At 37.4% G+C, this 16,899-nt stretch overlaps 1 protein-coding gene across 1 annotated transcript in view; it reads left to right on the top strand.

The window, feature by feature from the left end:
- CCDC186 (coiled-coil domain containing 186) overlaps positions 1-16,899 on the top strand; it is a 37,659-nt gene that overhangs the window by 8,922 nt on the left and 11,838 nt on the right. The window contains exons 2-8 of the mRNA XM_081104372.1: positions 1,141-1,827; positions 7,499-7,625; positions 10,021-10,149; positions 12,172-12,384; positions 14,105-14,224; positions 16,123-16,227; positions 16,684-16,782. Of these exons, the coding sequence (XP_080960498.1) occupies positions 1,175-1,827; positions 7,499-7,625; positions 10,021-10,149; positions 12,172-12,384; positions 14,105-14,224; positions 16,123-16,227; positions 16,684-16,782 (1,446 nt within the window). The 5' untranslated portion in view covers positions 1,141-1,174. The remainder of the gene's footprint in view (positions 1-1,140; positions 1,828-7,498; positions 7,626-10,020; positions 10,150-12,171; positions 12,385-14,104; positions 14,225-16,122; positions 16,228-16,683; positions 16,783-16,899) is intronic.

The following is a 16,899-nucleotide window of genomic DNA, read 5'->3' as shown; positions in this document are numbered from 1 at the left end:
CAAAATGGATTCTAACAATATTGAGTTAGTTTTGTAAATATTGCTTTTATGACCTAGGCAGTGCCTCCACTCGAGTTACACTGAATATTGTTTCTTCTCTTTCTTTTTCTTATTAAAGCTGGGGAAAGTGAAACAGGGAAGGGCTTTGACAGAAGAAACAGCAGGAGTGAGCCTCGGCAGGGCCGCTTTGGCTCACTGAGAAATAAAAGTCACTTAGTTTTCCTCCTAAGTGGAAGAAGTGAGCCAAAGTACCCTGCCTAGGCTTATTTCTTTATCACCTCCCTGGAAAGTCAGAGAAAAGGGGGCCTTGGAGACAGGCAGGATCCGGGGCTTAGCCTGGGATGAGCTGCCTCTGCCCATTACTCTCCTGGTCGCAAGTCTCATGGGGTCCCTAGAATTTAGGAGATGCACACCTGTTGAGTAAGAGGAGGGGGAAGGGAAAGGCGTGGGTGTGCTCTCGGGAGGGAGAGCCAAATACGGTTTATTCTTGATGAACATGTTTGGAATTCACTATGGTACTTCCTGGATCCCAGCCTGGATGAAAAATGACTCCCTGCCAGGGATCCTTACCATAATTTTTTCTACTCAGCTCTAGGTGTTTGGGCTGTAGTAACTGTGTTTTGTTATTGTTTAGTTTTCTTGCTAAGTAAGTTTTTGTCATTGTTCATGTGTCTTGTTTTATTATCTTGGTTTGTAATTTCTCTTATGATGTTGTCATTGCTATCTTATTTTCCTAATATTTTCCTACAGATTATTGAGGTACTCATTTTCCTCTTGTGGAGCTGAAGGAATTTTAAACCATCTTTGGCATTAATCTCCCAGTTACTAGTCTTAGTGCATATCCAGCATCTTATGGGGGTGACTGCAGAGTGCCAAACTGCATCTGAAGTGGCATTGTATGACTGAATTGAAGGAGGAAAGAGCACGAAACTTTGTACTATCCTGTTGGTTGTGGCACACGTGGATTGGCTGTCCTAGTCTTTCTTTTTCTCTCTCTCAAGGAATGGCTTTTAAAAGAGTTTTTAGTGGTAAAATTCGTGGTCTTAGTTATTCCACATCATGGAATATGTGCAAATATATAGGGTGTCTTGGTTTTTAAAAACTTTGGTTTTTTAAACTTTGATGTTTTGGCTTTCTCAGATGTAAAAAGAAGATCAGGAACAGATTTGAAGAAATGCAGAGTGAGTTGGTGCCAGTCAGCATGTCAGAGACAGAGCACACAGCCTCCATTTCCTCTGATAAAAATATTGGGAAAACATCTGAACTAAAGGAAAACTCAAGCAACTCGTTTTCTGGTGAAGAAAGCAGCAGCATAGAAAATGAGTCCCAACTATTGGCATTAAACTTTGATAAAACTTCATGTCAGCCTAATGAAAGCAGTAATCAAATTGGAGCACAGGAGAACTGTATGCCAGATCATGGTGGAGGTGAAGATTCTAAAACAGACTTATGCTCAGAAAATTCTGAACAAGTAGCTAATTTTCCTGGTGGAGATTTTACAAAGCAAGTTTCAAAAACAAATGAAACCGAACAGACAGTAAGTCAAATATTGGCAGAATTAAGGTCCTCCACCTTTACAGAAGCAGCTAGTCAAAAGACGTACTCAGAAAGTCCCTATGATACAGACTGCACCAAGAAACTTATTTCAAAGATAAAGAATGTTTCAACATCAGAGGATTTGTTAGAAGAAATAGAATCTGAGCTCTTATCTACGGATTTTGCAGAACACCGAGTACCAAATGGAATGAATAAGGGAGAACATGCATTAATTATGTCTGAAAAGTGTGTGCAAGATAAGTATTTGCAGCAGGAACACACCATAAAGAAGTAAGTTTTTAATTTTTTTTTAAGTTATTTTTTTCCACAGGAATTAAAGATGGCATTCTTTAAAGGAAGGTATCATCTTGTCCATTTTTAATTCCACAATAGAGCCACACACATTGTAGTTGATCCACAAATATGTATTTACTGAATAATTAAGCAAATGTTGTTGGTTATTCAATTTGTCTATTTTTTTAGAATGTATTTTATTTGTATTATTTTAGAAATAATAGGTATGCATCAGTGTTTTTATATGGGGTGGGCAAAAATGTTTATAGTTGTAAAATAAATAATAATAATTAATAATAATATAAGAATAGACTGTTTTGCATATTTACAACTGTAAATGTACTTTTGCCCACCTCTATCCTATATAATAAAAGCCTAATATGCTAAATGTCTGGTCATCCGGTCAGCCGTTTAACCAATCAAAGCATAAAATGCTAATGATATGCTAAGGCCACTCAACTGCTCACTATGACATGCACTGACCACCAGGGGGCAGACGCTCTGACCAGTAGGTTAGCTTGCTGCTGGGGTCTGGCTGATCAGGACTGAGCGAGATGGGTGGGACATACGTTGGAGCCCTCTCGTGGTCCCTACCTGGCTGGGCAACCCCCTGTGTCCCTCTGCAGCCCCGATCATGCACTGGTGGGGTCAGTCAGCCTGGCCTGCACCTTCTCACAATCTGGGACCCCTTGGGGGATGTCAGAGAGACGGTTTTGGCCCGATCCCGCAGGCCAGGCCGAGGGACACCACTGGTGCATGAATTCGTGCAATGGTCCCCTAGTACTATAGATCTGTCAGATATTAGCATATATAAACATATGTATAAAGTCAGTATTTTGAATATGATTAAAATTTCTGTTTTACATGTCTTAATATGTAAGTCTAAAGCAGTGGTTCTCAACCTGTGGGTCACGACCCCTTTGGTGGTCGAAAGACCCTTTCACAGGGGTCGCCTAAGACCATCCTGCATATCAAATATTTACAATTCGATTCATAACAGTAGCAACATTACAGTTATGAAGTAGCAAGGAAAATAATTTTATGGTTGGGGTCACAACATGAGGAACTGTATTTAAAGGGCCAGAAGGTTGAGAACAACTGGTCTAAAGGAATATTTTATTAAAAGGTGTAAGTGTATTAAAGATGTAGAAATATTTATAAAGACAACTAAAATTTTTCAGGTTTGAAAGAATGTAAAGCATAATGTCAAAACGAAGAGTAGTTCAGAATGAAATGAGAAGTCATAAAATTAAAAATTTTCTTAAAATCTTCATTGTAAACTTATTGGTTTAAAAAGACTAAAATGTAGAGAACAGAAGAATTGGTTGATTATCATTCAGTAAATAAGAACATGGTTATTTTTAGACTTCTTGTATTTGTGGAGTGAATTTATATCTTAACAAGTTTTAATTTCACTTTATCTTTTTCTAATAGTATTATATCACCCTGTATTTTTATTCTAGATTTACATATGTAAATGGTGCTTATGGTTAGGTACTCTTGTATAACCTTTCAGAAAGGAAAATAAAACATGCTAGCCTTCAGTGAAATACAGACTGGTTCTCTTTAATAAATGATACAGGAATGGGAGGTGTGTGTAGAGAAAGGGGAGGAGGAAGTTTACATACCAGAGGAGGATGACAGAAGAAAATAGAGCATAATTCAAGTATTGCAGGATATGTAATTGCCCTTTATCATAACTTGCTTCCAGTCTTTACTGTTTCCGATTATCTTGCTCAGTGGATCAGTCTTCCCCAAACCAGCTTATCCTTCAGTGGTTTATTCATTGACCTTTACTCTCCTCGAATCCAGACCCCTTCTTTTTTTTCTTTTGTCTGTTAATCCTCACCAGAGAATATCTTCCCATTGCTTTTTCAGAGTGGAAAGGAAGGAGGGAGGGGGGAGGGGAGAGGAGAGAGAAACATCGATGTGAGAGAAACACTTTGACTGGTTGCCTCTCCACTAGGGGTCAGGGAGTGAACCTGCAACCCAGACAGGTGCTCTTCGATCCTTCAATTCGAGGGCTGACACTCCAACTACTGGGCAACACTGGCCAAGGCTTTTTTTCTATTTATTCATTTTTATTTTCAATTGTGATAAAATAGACAACATAAAATTTACTATCTTAAACATTTTTATAAGTGTACAGTTGGCTAGTGTTAATTATATTCACACTAGAGGCCCTGTGCACAAATTCGTGCACGGGTGGGGTCCCTCGGTGTGGCCTGCGGGGATTGGGCCGAAACCAGCAGTCCATTGCTGCCTTCCACTCCTGCCTGCCGCTCCTGCTCATCCTGACCCCGCTGCTCTTGCCACGGGCCCACGCCCAGTCAGTCCTGATCAGGAGAGGCTTGCCGCCTCTACAGTGGCACTCGCCAGCCATAAGCCCTGTGTCTGGTGCCTGTCCCGAGGGGGGCGGGGCAGGACACAATTGGCCCTCCAGGTGGGTGGTGGGCCCAGGATCCGGATCTGTCCGCTGATGTTTGCGCCGGTTGTTGGGAGCCACCTGGCAGACACTTTTAGTATATCATTTCTTTTTTGCAGAGCATCTAGCTTTTTCTTCTTGCAAATCTGAAACTCTATATGAATTAAACAACTTTTTATTCCCCCCTGCTTCCAGTCCTTAGCAACCACCATTCTACAGCAGACCCTTGAATAGCACTAGTTTGAACTGTGTGGGTCCATTTTTACATGGACTTTTAAAAAATATGTATAGTACTGTGAATGTGTTTTCCTATGATTTTCTTAACATTGTCTTTTCGCTAACTTTATTGTAAGCATACAGTAAAAAATACATATGACACAAAATATCTGTTAATTGACTGCTTAATGTCAGTAAGGCTTCTGGTCGACAGTAGGCTATTAGTAGTTAAGTTTTAGGGGGAATCAAAAGTTATACATGGATTTTCAACTGCCAAAGGGCCTGTGCCCCAAGCCCCCTGTTTTTCAAGGATCAACTGTACTTTGTTTCTAAGAGTTTGACTACTCTTGATGTTTCATATAAGTGAAATCATATATAGTAATTTGCCATTAGTGACCAGCTTATTTCACTTAGCACCTGTCTTCAGGGTTTATCCATACTGTAGCATGTGTCAGAATTTTCTTCCTTTTTAAGGCTGAATAATACTTCTTTGTCTGTATATACCACATTTTGTTTATCCATTCATCTACCAGTGGACATTTGGGTTGCTTCCAGCTTTTGGCTATTGTGAATAATGCTGCTGTGAATATGAGTGCACAAATCTGTTTTGAGACTCCAAGGCCTTTTTAATACTACCCCAAGACTAATTGCCACTAGTCCCACTCCTATTCTTCCTGGAATGCTGCTATTTTGAATAAACTGTATGACTTTGTACTTGAAACCATCAGTGTTGTTGCCATTCTTGCTTTTTAAGGTAACTTCCTCATTTCCCTGCTATCTCTACTTATTTTTTTAGACCTTCCCTTTGAGATTATCCCTGATGCCTCTTCCACTTTCCTTAGATCTGGACTCTTAATCACTTTCATGCCTCTCTTGTAAATTATAAGATGAACATTTAATAATAATAGCAGCAAACACTTAACATGCTGATAATCATGCCTGGCACTTTATGTATTTTAACTCATAGAATCCTCACAGCAACCCTGTTTGGTATGAACTGTTATATTTTCCAGATGAAGTGACTGAAGCACAAATAGATTAAGCATTTGTTCAAGGTCACATGCGAGTAAATAGCAAAGTTAAAATCTGAGCCTGGTCTGATTTCAGAGGATTTTTAATGTGGTATCTGAAATGAATTAGTTACAGGTTATTAATTTTCTATATTTCTAATTTTCTAGTTAAATTTAATTCCTCTCTTTCAGTCTCTCCTGTCTGGACAGTGGCAGCATGGTAGACGGGTAAGCACAGTTCTGGTCAGAGCCCCAGAGCTGGAAGATGCCCACTGCCATTTGCAAGCCCTTTTTCCAGCCAAATCAACCTCTGAGTCAAAGATTATCCTTCTGCCGAAACCGGTTTGGCTCAGTGGATAGAGCGTTGGCCTGCGGACTGAAGGGTCCCAGGTTCGATTCCAGTCAAGGGCATGTGCCTGGGTTGCGGGCACATCCCCAGTGGGAGATGTGCAGGAGGCAGCTGATCGATGTTTCTCTCTCATCAATATTTCTAACTCTCTGTCTCTCTCCCTTCCTCTCTGTAAAAAATCAATAAAATATATTAAAAAAAAAAAAAGATTATCCTTCCGTATGAGGGGGGTGATACTTACCTGATGAGATTGTTTTGTGTATAGTAAGGCATTATAAAAGTGTCAGATATTGTCATTTTAAATCTTGGTTAATCCTTTGTTACACAATGTTTTTAACTCAATTAAATGCTTCATGACTCAGGTTAGTTCTAAAACTGCCTTTCAGTTCCTTTGTCTTAAATTTTCATGAATGTTACATTTTTCTCTTTTCCAAATATTTCCATGATTTTCTTCCTCACTGTAGTCCTGTGGTCCTTAGAAAGGCCTACCCTGACCACCTTATCTAAAAATCACAGCTCAAGTTACTGTCTGTCCTAGAGCCTTCCTTCCTTTAGCTTTGTTAATAGGACTTAATCACTAGCAGGGATGTTATTACACATCTATTTGTTGTTTATTTTAATATTTTCCCTTAGAATGTAAGCTCCCTGTGGGCAGGGATGGTTTGCTGATGGACTTTTAAAATGCAGAATAATATAGGTACATAGTAGGTACCCCTATAAGCATTTGTTGAGTGAAATGAGAGATCTGCAAAGTAGATGTAAAGACCTGGGCTAAAGAATTATAGCTGGGTTCAAATCTCAGTTCAACCACTTACTAGCTGTATGAACTGGAACACGTTCTAGGCTTCAGGTTTTTTTAAAAAATTCATTAAAAAGATAATTATTATTTCATAAACTTGAGTATTAAATGAAATGCAATTAAAGCTAAACTTAGTAAGTAGTAATTGTGCAATAACTTTTAAGTAATAGCTGTTGCTATTAATAATCCTAAAATATCAGCTGTTAACCTTCTTAGATATCTGACCTTATTGCAGGTAATTTTTAAGGTTTATTTATACTTTTCTAGGGGATTCAAATTAAATGTCTGCTTAAGCTTTTGCTATTTTACATTGACTACTCTTCTGTAACTATTAAAATAGCAGTAAAGTATTTTTAAAATCTAAAGTAAGATTTCTCAACCTCAGCACTGTTGATGTTTGGGGCTAGGTCATTCTTTGTTTGTAAGATGTTTAGTGTCCCAGGCCTCCACTCACAAGAAGCCAGTAGCAATTGCCATCCCTGTTGTGGCAACCAAAAATGTCTCCAGACAAATACATGGAGGGGCAAAATTACCCCTCTTTGAGGATTGCTGATCTGAACGGATTCAAGTGCTGAAGGGATGAAGTTCATAATTGTGATGCCCAAAGACATAAGCTTAAAAGAGTGTGGTGTGTTTTTTTCTGAGCATATTCACTTGATTTGGAATATACAGATTTCTAGAAAAATGTTAATAGTCTGATTGGCCAGAGAATTTTTTTCCCCCCAAAGTGTAATGTGTTATTACAAAAGGATTTCTTCAGAATGTTGCTTTACTAGTCATAAGTATCTACACCCTAATCTGCATACAGATTATATTCCATAGCTCCTTTTTAAATTATGTCTTTCTTATACTGTCCTTTTCATATTTAGGTTAATTAAAGAAAATAAGAAGCATCAGGAGCTCATTTTAGATATATGTTCAGAAAAAGACAATTTAAGAGAAGAACTAAAAAAAAGAACAGAAACAGAGAAGCAGCATATGAACACAATTAAACAGGTAAAAAGACCAATCTTTAAAGACTACATTTCAATCCTATATAATAAAAGGCTAATATGCAAATCGAACAGCAGAACGACTGGTTGCTATGATGCACACTAACAACCAGGGGGCAGACGCTCAATGCAGGAGCTGCCCCCTGGTGGTCAGTGTGCTCCCATGGGGAGCACCACTCAGCCTGAAGCCAGCAGTGCTAATGATGTCTGACTAATGATGGCCTAAGCTGTCAGTCGGATATCATCCGAGTGCTCCTGGACTGCAAGAGGGCACAAGCCGGACTGAGGGAACCCCCAAGTGCACAAATTTCATGCACCGGGCCTCTAATTTATAAAATAAGTACATTCCTGGAAATTTGTGTATAAATAAAAGTTTTGCCTTTTAAGTTAGAGGGTTGCTTGGTATGTAAAGCATTCTCTTATGAAATGGGAATCAATATTTTTATGTGATTTGTGATTGTATTCTATATTGGTAGAAATCTGAGAAGACGATTTGATTTGGCAAATAGACTGTTTTTACCAATTAAAGGAAAAAACAATATATAAAAATTTATATATGGTATTAGAATATTTTTAAGCTTATAGTTTAATATTAACTATACTGTGAACTTTGGCTCTCCTACTTCAGATTTTATCTGGCTAGCTGGCTTCCCCAGCCTTATCTTTCTTCACCTCCCCTCTTCCTCCCTCCCTTCTCCCCCCCCCCCCCCCCACACACACACACACATCTTCCCTAATTCCTTTCTTCATGGATCAGTAAAGTGAATATTTAGACTGGTAGCAAAATTGAGCTGCTCTTTATTTTTTTGAGCTGCTTTTTCTTCTATAGACAGGATTAGAAGCATTCTAGCCTTAAGAGTCTTTTGTGTCATCTTTCACAGAAAGTTATATAATGAGAATAATAGTAGATAATAGATAATCCTATATAATCAAAGGCTAATATGCAAATTGTCCCCTCGACTGGGAGTTTGACCAGGAGTGTCGACCAGGGGGCGGGGCTGACCAGCCAACTGCCCTCAGCCCCACCCCCTGGCTGGCCCTACCCCTGATCGCCCCCCCACCCCAATTGGGGGTGGGGCTGGCCCACCAACTGCTACGGCCCGTCTGATATTTAGCCTGCCTGTCTGATATTTAGTGTAGCACTCTTACTTTCTTACTGTCTTACATTTGCTGTTTGCATGATATATGCAAATAGCAACTTTTTCCATCCTTTTAGTTTGTCTATTTGGATCTAAAGCATCTCTTGTAGACAACATATTTGGGATCTTGTTTTTTTATTCCAGTCTGATAGTCTCTGCCATTTGATATTATTATTTAATTTGCTGTCATTTAATATTATTAACATATCTCCCAGTTTTAATTTTTTGTCTCATGTTTTTTTGTTCCCCTGTTTATCTATTAACTATTTTCTTTTGCATGTAATATTTACATTTCTTTTATGATATTTTCACTATACTTTTTAGTTATTTCCATAGTAATTACTCTAGAGCAAGCATGTCAAACTCAAAGGCTAACATGGGCCAAATAAACAAGGTTTAAATTTATATGGGCTGCAAAACAACAGAAGCTTCAATTTTCATAGGTAGAGACATGCAAAGGGCTGAAATAAATGAGTAATCATTAACATAAAATAATAGAACATTTTAATGAAAATTAATATTTTTTCTTGAACATTAACTTAGCAGACACTGAATAACTGCACAAATTAATAAGTGTAACACAAACCTATTTTTCTTGTTCTCAGAAAGTGAAATATTTCCTGTTGCACACACAAGAAAAGTCTGTTCAAAACTAATGACGTGGCAATTGGCTGCTAAAATATTCGCTGCTAGTATTAGAGGAGAGAAATGGTGCGCCTGTGCGTAGGGGCTTAAGGGAAATGAATGCAACACAATTATAGTAATCAGTCATTAGCGAACGTTGTAGTTCGTTATTAATAACTAGAGGCCCAATGCATGAAATTCATGCAAGGGGCTTGGCCCTTGTAGCCCTGGCTTTGTCTGGAAGATCGTCCGGAAGGACGTCTGGCTGTCCGATCTAATTAGCATGTTACGCTTTATTTTTATAGAATATGTATAACAGGATATTGTAAAAATTAAGTCACAAAATTTTTATTAAAATGGTTCTTACATGCCATTATATTGGCTGGGATGCAAAAATATTCATTGTAGGCTGTGAGTTTGACATGCTTGCTCTAAAGCTTACCATCCATCTAATCAGAATCTGCTCCAGATTTATATTAACTTAATTCTAATGAGATACAGAAACATTGCTAACATTTACTTTTTGAAATATATTTGTTGCTTTCCTTGTGTTTATATTGTATATATTTATTTGAGGTAGTGATGGTCTGTTTTGATACAGCTATAAAAATAATATGGAAATAATTTTCTTTACAGTTAGAATCAAAAATAGAGGAACTTAATAAAGAAGTTAAAGCTTCCAAAGATAAACTAATAGCTCAAGATACTGCAACTAAAAATGCAGTTCAGCAGTTACACAAAGAGATGGCCCATCGGATGGAACAGGTATTTTTCAAGTCATTATCATTATTAACTTTCTGGTGATTCTCTCTTGTTTATGAAAGTAAACTAATCCTGTTAGATGATTTTGGACATCAGTGGTGTTTAAGGAATGGATAATTTTATCCCTATAAAAATTAACTTTTTAAAAAATGCTAAGGCAATATAAAAATAATGTGCTACTTACAACAAATAGTTTAATAACTTAGGAAATGTGTAGAATGAAAAATGAAAGTCCTTCTTCATTTGTACTTCTCCCTTCCTGCTCCAATCCCTTTATATCCCAGTCCTTGGTCCATAGCTAATAATTGATATTTTGTTATGTATCTTATTACATATGCGTGTAGAAGTTACACATATTCATACAGTTTTTTCCCTACTTGATGGAGATCTTACTGTATATCTTTTTTTTTATATAACTGTTTTCTGCCCTGTTTAATATACCTAATAATTTTAGTTGCCTATTGAATCCTATTGATTATCTTGTTTGTTCATGCTTTATCTTCATTGAAGTCAGTGATAAACATCTTAAACTGGTCAAATCCAAAGAGTTTTACTGGCTCTTCTTCCTTTATCTGTGCCTATAAATGGGCTGACATAATACTCCCAACAGCTCCATGAAGTGGGTGCTGCCATTCTTTAGGGTGGGACCTGGAAATGTGTATGTGTAATATTTGAATATTTATTAGATGTGCTTATCTGCTGTACCAGAACTTCAGGGAACATATTTTTCGGACACTTTTCATAAGAGCATAGGAGCTTTTCCTATAATATCCTGACACTATAGCACCATCAACTTACAGTATCAGTTGGTGCTTACCATTATCTGCCATTGAAAACCCCTAAAGCTTAAGTAAATATGTGTTTCATTGTACTTACAAACTATAAATTACTTAATTGAAGGGCTATCTGTAGAAGTTTTTGTATAAAATTTTAGAATTTGGAGTAGAAGCTTACACTAATAGGGAATTTGAAATGAGTATATAGATGTAACAATTCAATTGGGTATTTCTTATTAAATATGAAATACTTTAGAAAGCTTTTCATATATAGGAAATCAGATGATCATTAATTAGTATATTTTATATACTTTTTTTTGATGAGGGAGCTAAGTTTATAGATTTTAGAAAATTGTTAGCCGTGCAGCAAGCGTCCTGGCAGAAAACAGAAACTAGTGATTTGAGGAGAATGTAATAAAAGGACTTTTCCAAAGGTATGGGCACGACTTAGGTTGCCCAACAAGGGAAATGAAGGGTCCTGGGGCTGCTGGTGGAGCCATTAGTGCTCTTTGGGCTAAAGCAGGGCTGGGCAACCTTTTTTCTGCCAAGGGCCATTTGGATATTATGACATCATTCATAGGCCATACAAAATTATCAACTGAAAAATTAGCCTGCTAAATTTGATCAAACATTTAATTAACTCACCCCTAATGCCTCGGCAGGGCCAGACCGAAGGATTTTGCAGGCCTCATATGGCTTGAGAGCTGGACATTCCCCACCCCTGAGCTAAAGGAATAGGAAAGGGCACAGGCTGTGCAACTCAGAGACAGTGGTTGTATAGAGAGAGCACCTGACCAGAGCAGTCTCCGTTCCAGCCTGTGGTGACTCTGGAGGAGCCAGATCTCCCTCTCTGCCTACCCTCCTGATCTCTGCCTAGTGACTCCTGTTGGCTGAACTAACTGGAAGTCTGAGGCAAGGAAACTTGTTGCTGTGGTGTCTGAGGTCCTCTTGCTGGAGCACAGGGTGGATGGGAAAGAGTGGGAAAGTGGATCCAGGGAAGTAAATAGAAAATAGCAGCCATATCAGCCAAAATAAAAGGAATAGGAAAGGGTAAAATAAGTATTAGTGACATTAATTTGTTTATTGTTTATCTATAATTTTGAATTTTTCCTTTCCTTTTTAAAATTTCACAACACAGGTCCTGGGAATATTGTTCCAAAACCAAAAAATACATTGGTAATATTATAGAAAAATATTTTAAAATTTAGCTTTATTTGAAAATTTTAATGCTAGGTACTTTTTTTCAAAGGCCAATAAGAAATGTGAAGAGGCTCGCCAGGAAAAAGAAGCAATGATAATGAAGTATGTAAGAGGTGAGAAAGAAGCTTTAGACCTCCGAAAGGAAAAAGAGATACTTGAGAGGAAACTTAGAGATGCAAATAAAGAAACTGAGAAAAACACTAACAAAATTAAGTTGCTTTCTCAAGAGAAAGGACGTTTGCACCAACTGTATGAAACAAAGGTATAACTTGCGCTATTGTACCTTATTTGAAATGTATTCTGTTTGCTTTTTCTTAATCAGAGAATCATAACTTACCATGGTTAAACCACTATTAAACATCAAGTTGTTTAGTTTATCTTCTAAGTATATGAATGCTTTAGTAATTCCAGTTGTTATCTGTGTGTGGAAAATGTTACTGGAAAAAGATGAGAAATTAACATGTTGTTTATTAGATAACTTTTTCTTGATAAATATTTTAAACAACTTTTTTATTAAATCTATATGTTGAAGAAATTAGTTTGTGCCTCAAAGGAAGATTTTGGCAAGATATATAATAGTAGTGTCAAAGTGTGAATGGTTTAATAAGTATCATTTAACCAGAATCCTAATGTAACACTTACTCATCATAGAATAGAATTTGCATTTTTTTTGGGTAAAAAAACATGTTCTTAGCCCTAGCCAATTTTTCTCAGTGGTTAGAGCATTGGCCCATGGACTGAGGGTCTCGAGTTCAATTATAGTCAAGGGCATGTACCTCAGTTGCAGGATCCTCAGCCCCAGTTGGGGTGTGTGTGGGAGGCAACCAATCAGTGTTTCTCTCTGTCTCTACCCATCCCTTCCACTCTCTCTAAAAATCAATGGAAAAAATGTCCTTGGGTGAGGATTAACAAAATAAACAAACAAACATTGTTCTTAGATGCTGTCCGAAGAGATTTTTTTTTTTAAACATATTTTATTGATTTTTTACAGAAAGGAAGGGAGAGAGAGAGAGAGAGAGTCAGAAACATCAATGAGAGAGAAACATCGATCAGCTGCCTCCTGCACATCTCCCACTGGGGATGTGCCCACAACCCAGGTACATGCCCTTGACAGGAATCGAACCTGGGACCTCTCAGTCCGCAGGCTGATGCTCTATCCACTGAGCCAAACTGGTTTCGGCTGTCCGAAGAGATTTAATTACTGAGCTATTCAGAGTCCTTGCGTTAACTAGCAGCCTGATTGCGTGGTCTCATTTCCAGTGGATTATCACTTCTTGATGATGAATGTTATTATTATTTTTAAATATGTTTTTATTGATCTAAGAGAAGAAGGGAGAGGGAGAGGGAGAGTGAGAGAGAGAAAGAGAGAGAGAGAGAGAGAGAGAGAGAGAGAGAGAGAGAGAGAAAAGAGAGAGAGAGAGAGAGAGAGAGAGAGAGAGAGAGAGAGAGAGAAACATCAGTGATGAGAGATTCATTGATCGCTGCTTTCTGCATGCCCACACTGGGGTTGATCCCGCAACCTAGGCATGTGCCCTGACCGGAATCGAACTGTGACCTCCTGGTTCATAGGTTGATGCTCAACCACTGAGCCACTGAGCCATGCTGGCCAGGCTAATGTTATTTTTTTATTAATTAACTTTTAGTTCAAGGAAGTTGTCATTGTCTCAGAAATTCTGGCAAAACCAATTTAATTCTTATTTTACCTTAAAGCCAGGTGGTTGAGAAGAATAAAGGTATGCTTGTACTTGCAACATATCTAGTTGGTTAAGTTATATGTTAATTATGTCTGTAAACAGGATTTAGGATTTTACTGCTCTCTTATGATTTGCACTTTAAATCAGTTTTATGGCTTATAGGCCATAATAATGTGCCATCTTCTGAATTATTGTGTTATTGTATTGATTATTTCAAGGTGGGATAAACATACACAAATAATTGGTTGATTGTAAAATGAAAAATATGACCCAGTGGTATTATTTTAGGAAGGTGAAACTACTAGACTCATCAGAGAAATAGACAAACTAAAGGAAGAGATCAACTCTCACATCATTAAAGTAAAATGGGCACAAAACAAATTAAAAGTGGAAATGGATTTGCACAAGGTAAGTACTGTGATGCAATGGAAGAATCATTAGAATCAGTTTTAAAAGCAAATGCAGTAATAGTTAGTGAGGCATAAAGTTTAATTTAGTGACTCTTGTAGGATAGCCTGGGCCTGCATATTTGGTGATTGCGAACCTTAGATTTAGCCTTGAGTTCTCAGTTACCATATCTAGTCCCTTAGCAAATCTTGCTGACTGCTCTCAAGTCTTCACCCATCGTTCCCAATGGAAGGTTCCCTGGCTACCCTCTCTGAATTTTCAACACCTGCCCCCAGACTTTCTCATGTCTTTATTTTTACTCCTTAGCACTTGTCACTATCTAATAAACATTTTCACTTATGTGTTTTATTTATTATGTACCTTCATCTAGAATATCAGCTTGTGAGAGTAGAGATTTTGTCTGTTTTTTTAAAGCACCACTGTTTCCCCAGAGCATAGTACAGTGCCTGGTACATGGTAGTTGCTTAATGAATACTGAATGAATGAATGAATGAATGAATCAGTGAATGAAACGTAGTTAATACCTTAATCAACATACATTTAATGTGATTCTCACTTTTCTCTTATTCAGTTATTTATTTAATAAGTATTTATTTGGCATATAGAAATTTCTCAATTGCTATTTTTTGAGTGAATGAAGTGAGTACCTCCTGTGTGTCAGACTCTGTTTTAGTTACTTATCATATAGAAGTTGGGGGGAGGGGACACCAGATAAAGTTTCTCTCTCTGTGTCCTCTTGTTGGAATAATATTCTAACATTTAAAAAGTATATATATTAGAAAAAGTCTCCAAATATTTATATTTTAAAAGTGACACTGAATTTTAATACAAGTCAAATTATTATTATAAACAGCAACTAAAAGTATATAAGTAAATACTTAATTGTATGCTAGGTTTATACAAAAACAAATGACAGATAAGAGGCAATATGTGAAGGATAGATGAAGTATAGGTGGTTCAAGAGATGAAAGGAAAGGTATTACAAGTGGAGGAACAATAAGAAAAAAAGGGAAAAACTATTGGTATTTGGGAAGACCACCCTAACTAGAACAGAAGGTTTATATATTATGTTTCCTTTATTAATTCAACAAACGTTACTTGCACCATTATTAAGGGGCAAGTTCTGAGCTAGGTGCTGCTTCCCAAAGGGGAAAACACATAATCTGGTCCACTGTGCCAGTTGTTACAATCCAGGGATGCCCTGGATTCCATCGATGGGAAGCACAAGAGCAGCATTTGCCCCTTTCTGAAGGGGAGCTGTGAGGAAGAGATGTTTTCATTTGAAATCAACGTGATTGCCAGACCCCTGGGACTGGATGTGGACTCTGCAGAATATGGAGAAAGAGCTGAGGGCAGGGATGGATCTTGGGAAATCGCCACAGGAAACAGAAAGGCAGTTGAGGAGCTAGAGAAGGCAGCAATGAAGAGGGACAGAACAGCAGACTGTCTTGTAATGGAAACAGGAAGGATGTTCAACGAGTAGGGAGTGGTCAGAACTGGAGCAAAGTCAAGAAGAAGAAGAAAGGAGAAAAAGGAAGTAATTGAATTTGACGAGAGAGTAGTCCCTACAAACCTTCAGAATTGTTGTTTCAGGAGAGTGGTTAGGAATAGAAACCAAACTGCAGCATGAATCTTTAAGAAAGCAGTTTTTAATAGATACCACGCCATAACCAAAGAATTGTCTTCTCTGTGTGCTCTTGTTGTTGTCTTACCAGGTTAGTTAGTAAATTCTAGTGATTTCCTGAGAACCTTATGAAATTTAACTTTATTTAATGGCTTTAATTATTCGGCCCCTCAGTGGCAGTGCTGAGACAAAAACTTTCTCTGCCCTGGTCATTGTTCCTACCATTCATCACATCATTGTGCCCACGTTTGTCACTGTCCTTTTATCAATGCAGGAAACCAAAGATAAACTCAAAGAGACAACAACAAAGTTAACCCAAGCAAAGGAAGAAGCAGATCAGATACGAAAAAATTGTCAGGATATGATAAAAACATACCAGGTATGCTTAACTTTTCAAGTAGATTAGTAACAAATTATGCCAATATTAATAATGTTTCATTAAAGGTTGTATCTGTAATATTTGAAGTGTGGGATGTATTTGGTAGGTCAGTTAAATAAAATACAAGTTTATTTCTGATGTCAAAGTACTTGTAGCTTATATAGAGATCTCATTAACTAAATAAAAACACTAGAAAACGTCAGAAGAATAAAGAGTACATGTTTGTAGATGTATAAGTTCAAAAAAACCACTGTGTATTATGTTACATATCTTAGGTATGCAATTCTTGTTCTTGCAAAATTAACATATTTAAAGTCTTTCAATGAAGTAATCATTTGTAGATATATATACTATGTATTTCTTAATTAACACACTTAATTGCAAAAGCCTTCTTCACTTTTCAAAGTATAAAACTTTAAAAATTAAGTCATTCCTTTAAAATTTATTTCCCATTAGGAGTCAGAAGAAATTAAATCAAATGAGCTTGATGCCAAGCTCAGAGTCACAAAAGGAGAGCTTGAAAAACAAATGCAGGAAAAATCTGACCAGCTAGAGGTGAGTAATTTTTGTATACCCTAGATCCGTGGCCGGCAAACTGCGGCTTGCGAGCCACATGCGGCTCTTTGGCCCCTTAAGTGTGGCTCTTCCTAAGCCTTAGGAGTACCCTAATTA

Source organism: Myotis nattereri (assembly GCF_964212035.1).
Source record: "Myotis nattereri genome assembly, chromosome: 13".
NCBI lineage: Eukaryota > Metazoa > Chordata > Mammalia > Chiroptera > Vespertilionidae > Myotis > Myotis nattereri.
The sequence above is the reverse complement of the archived record's forward strand: the minus strand, read 5'-3'. Positions and strand labels throughout refer to the sequence as shown.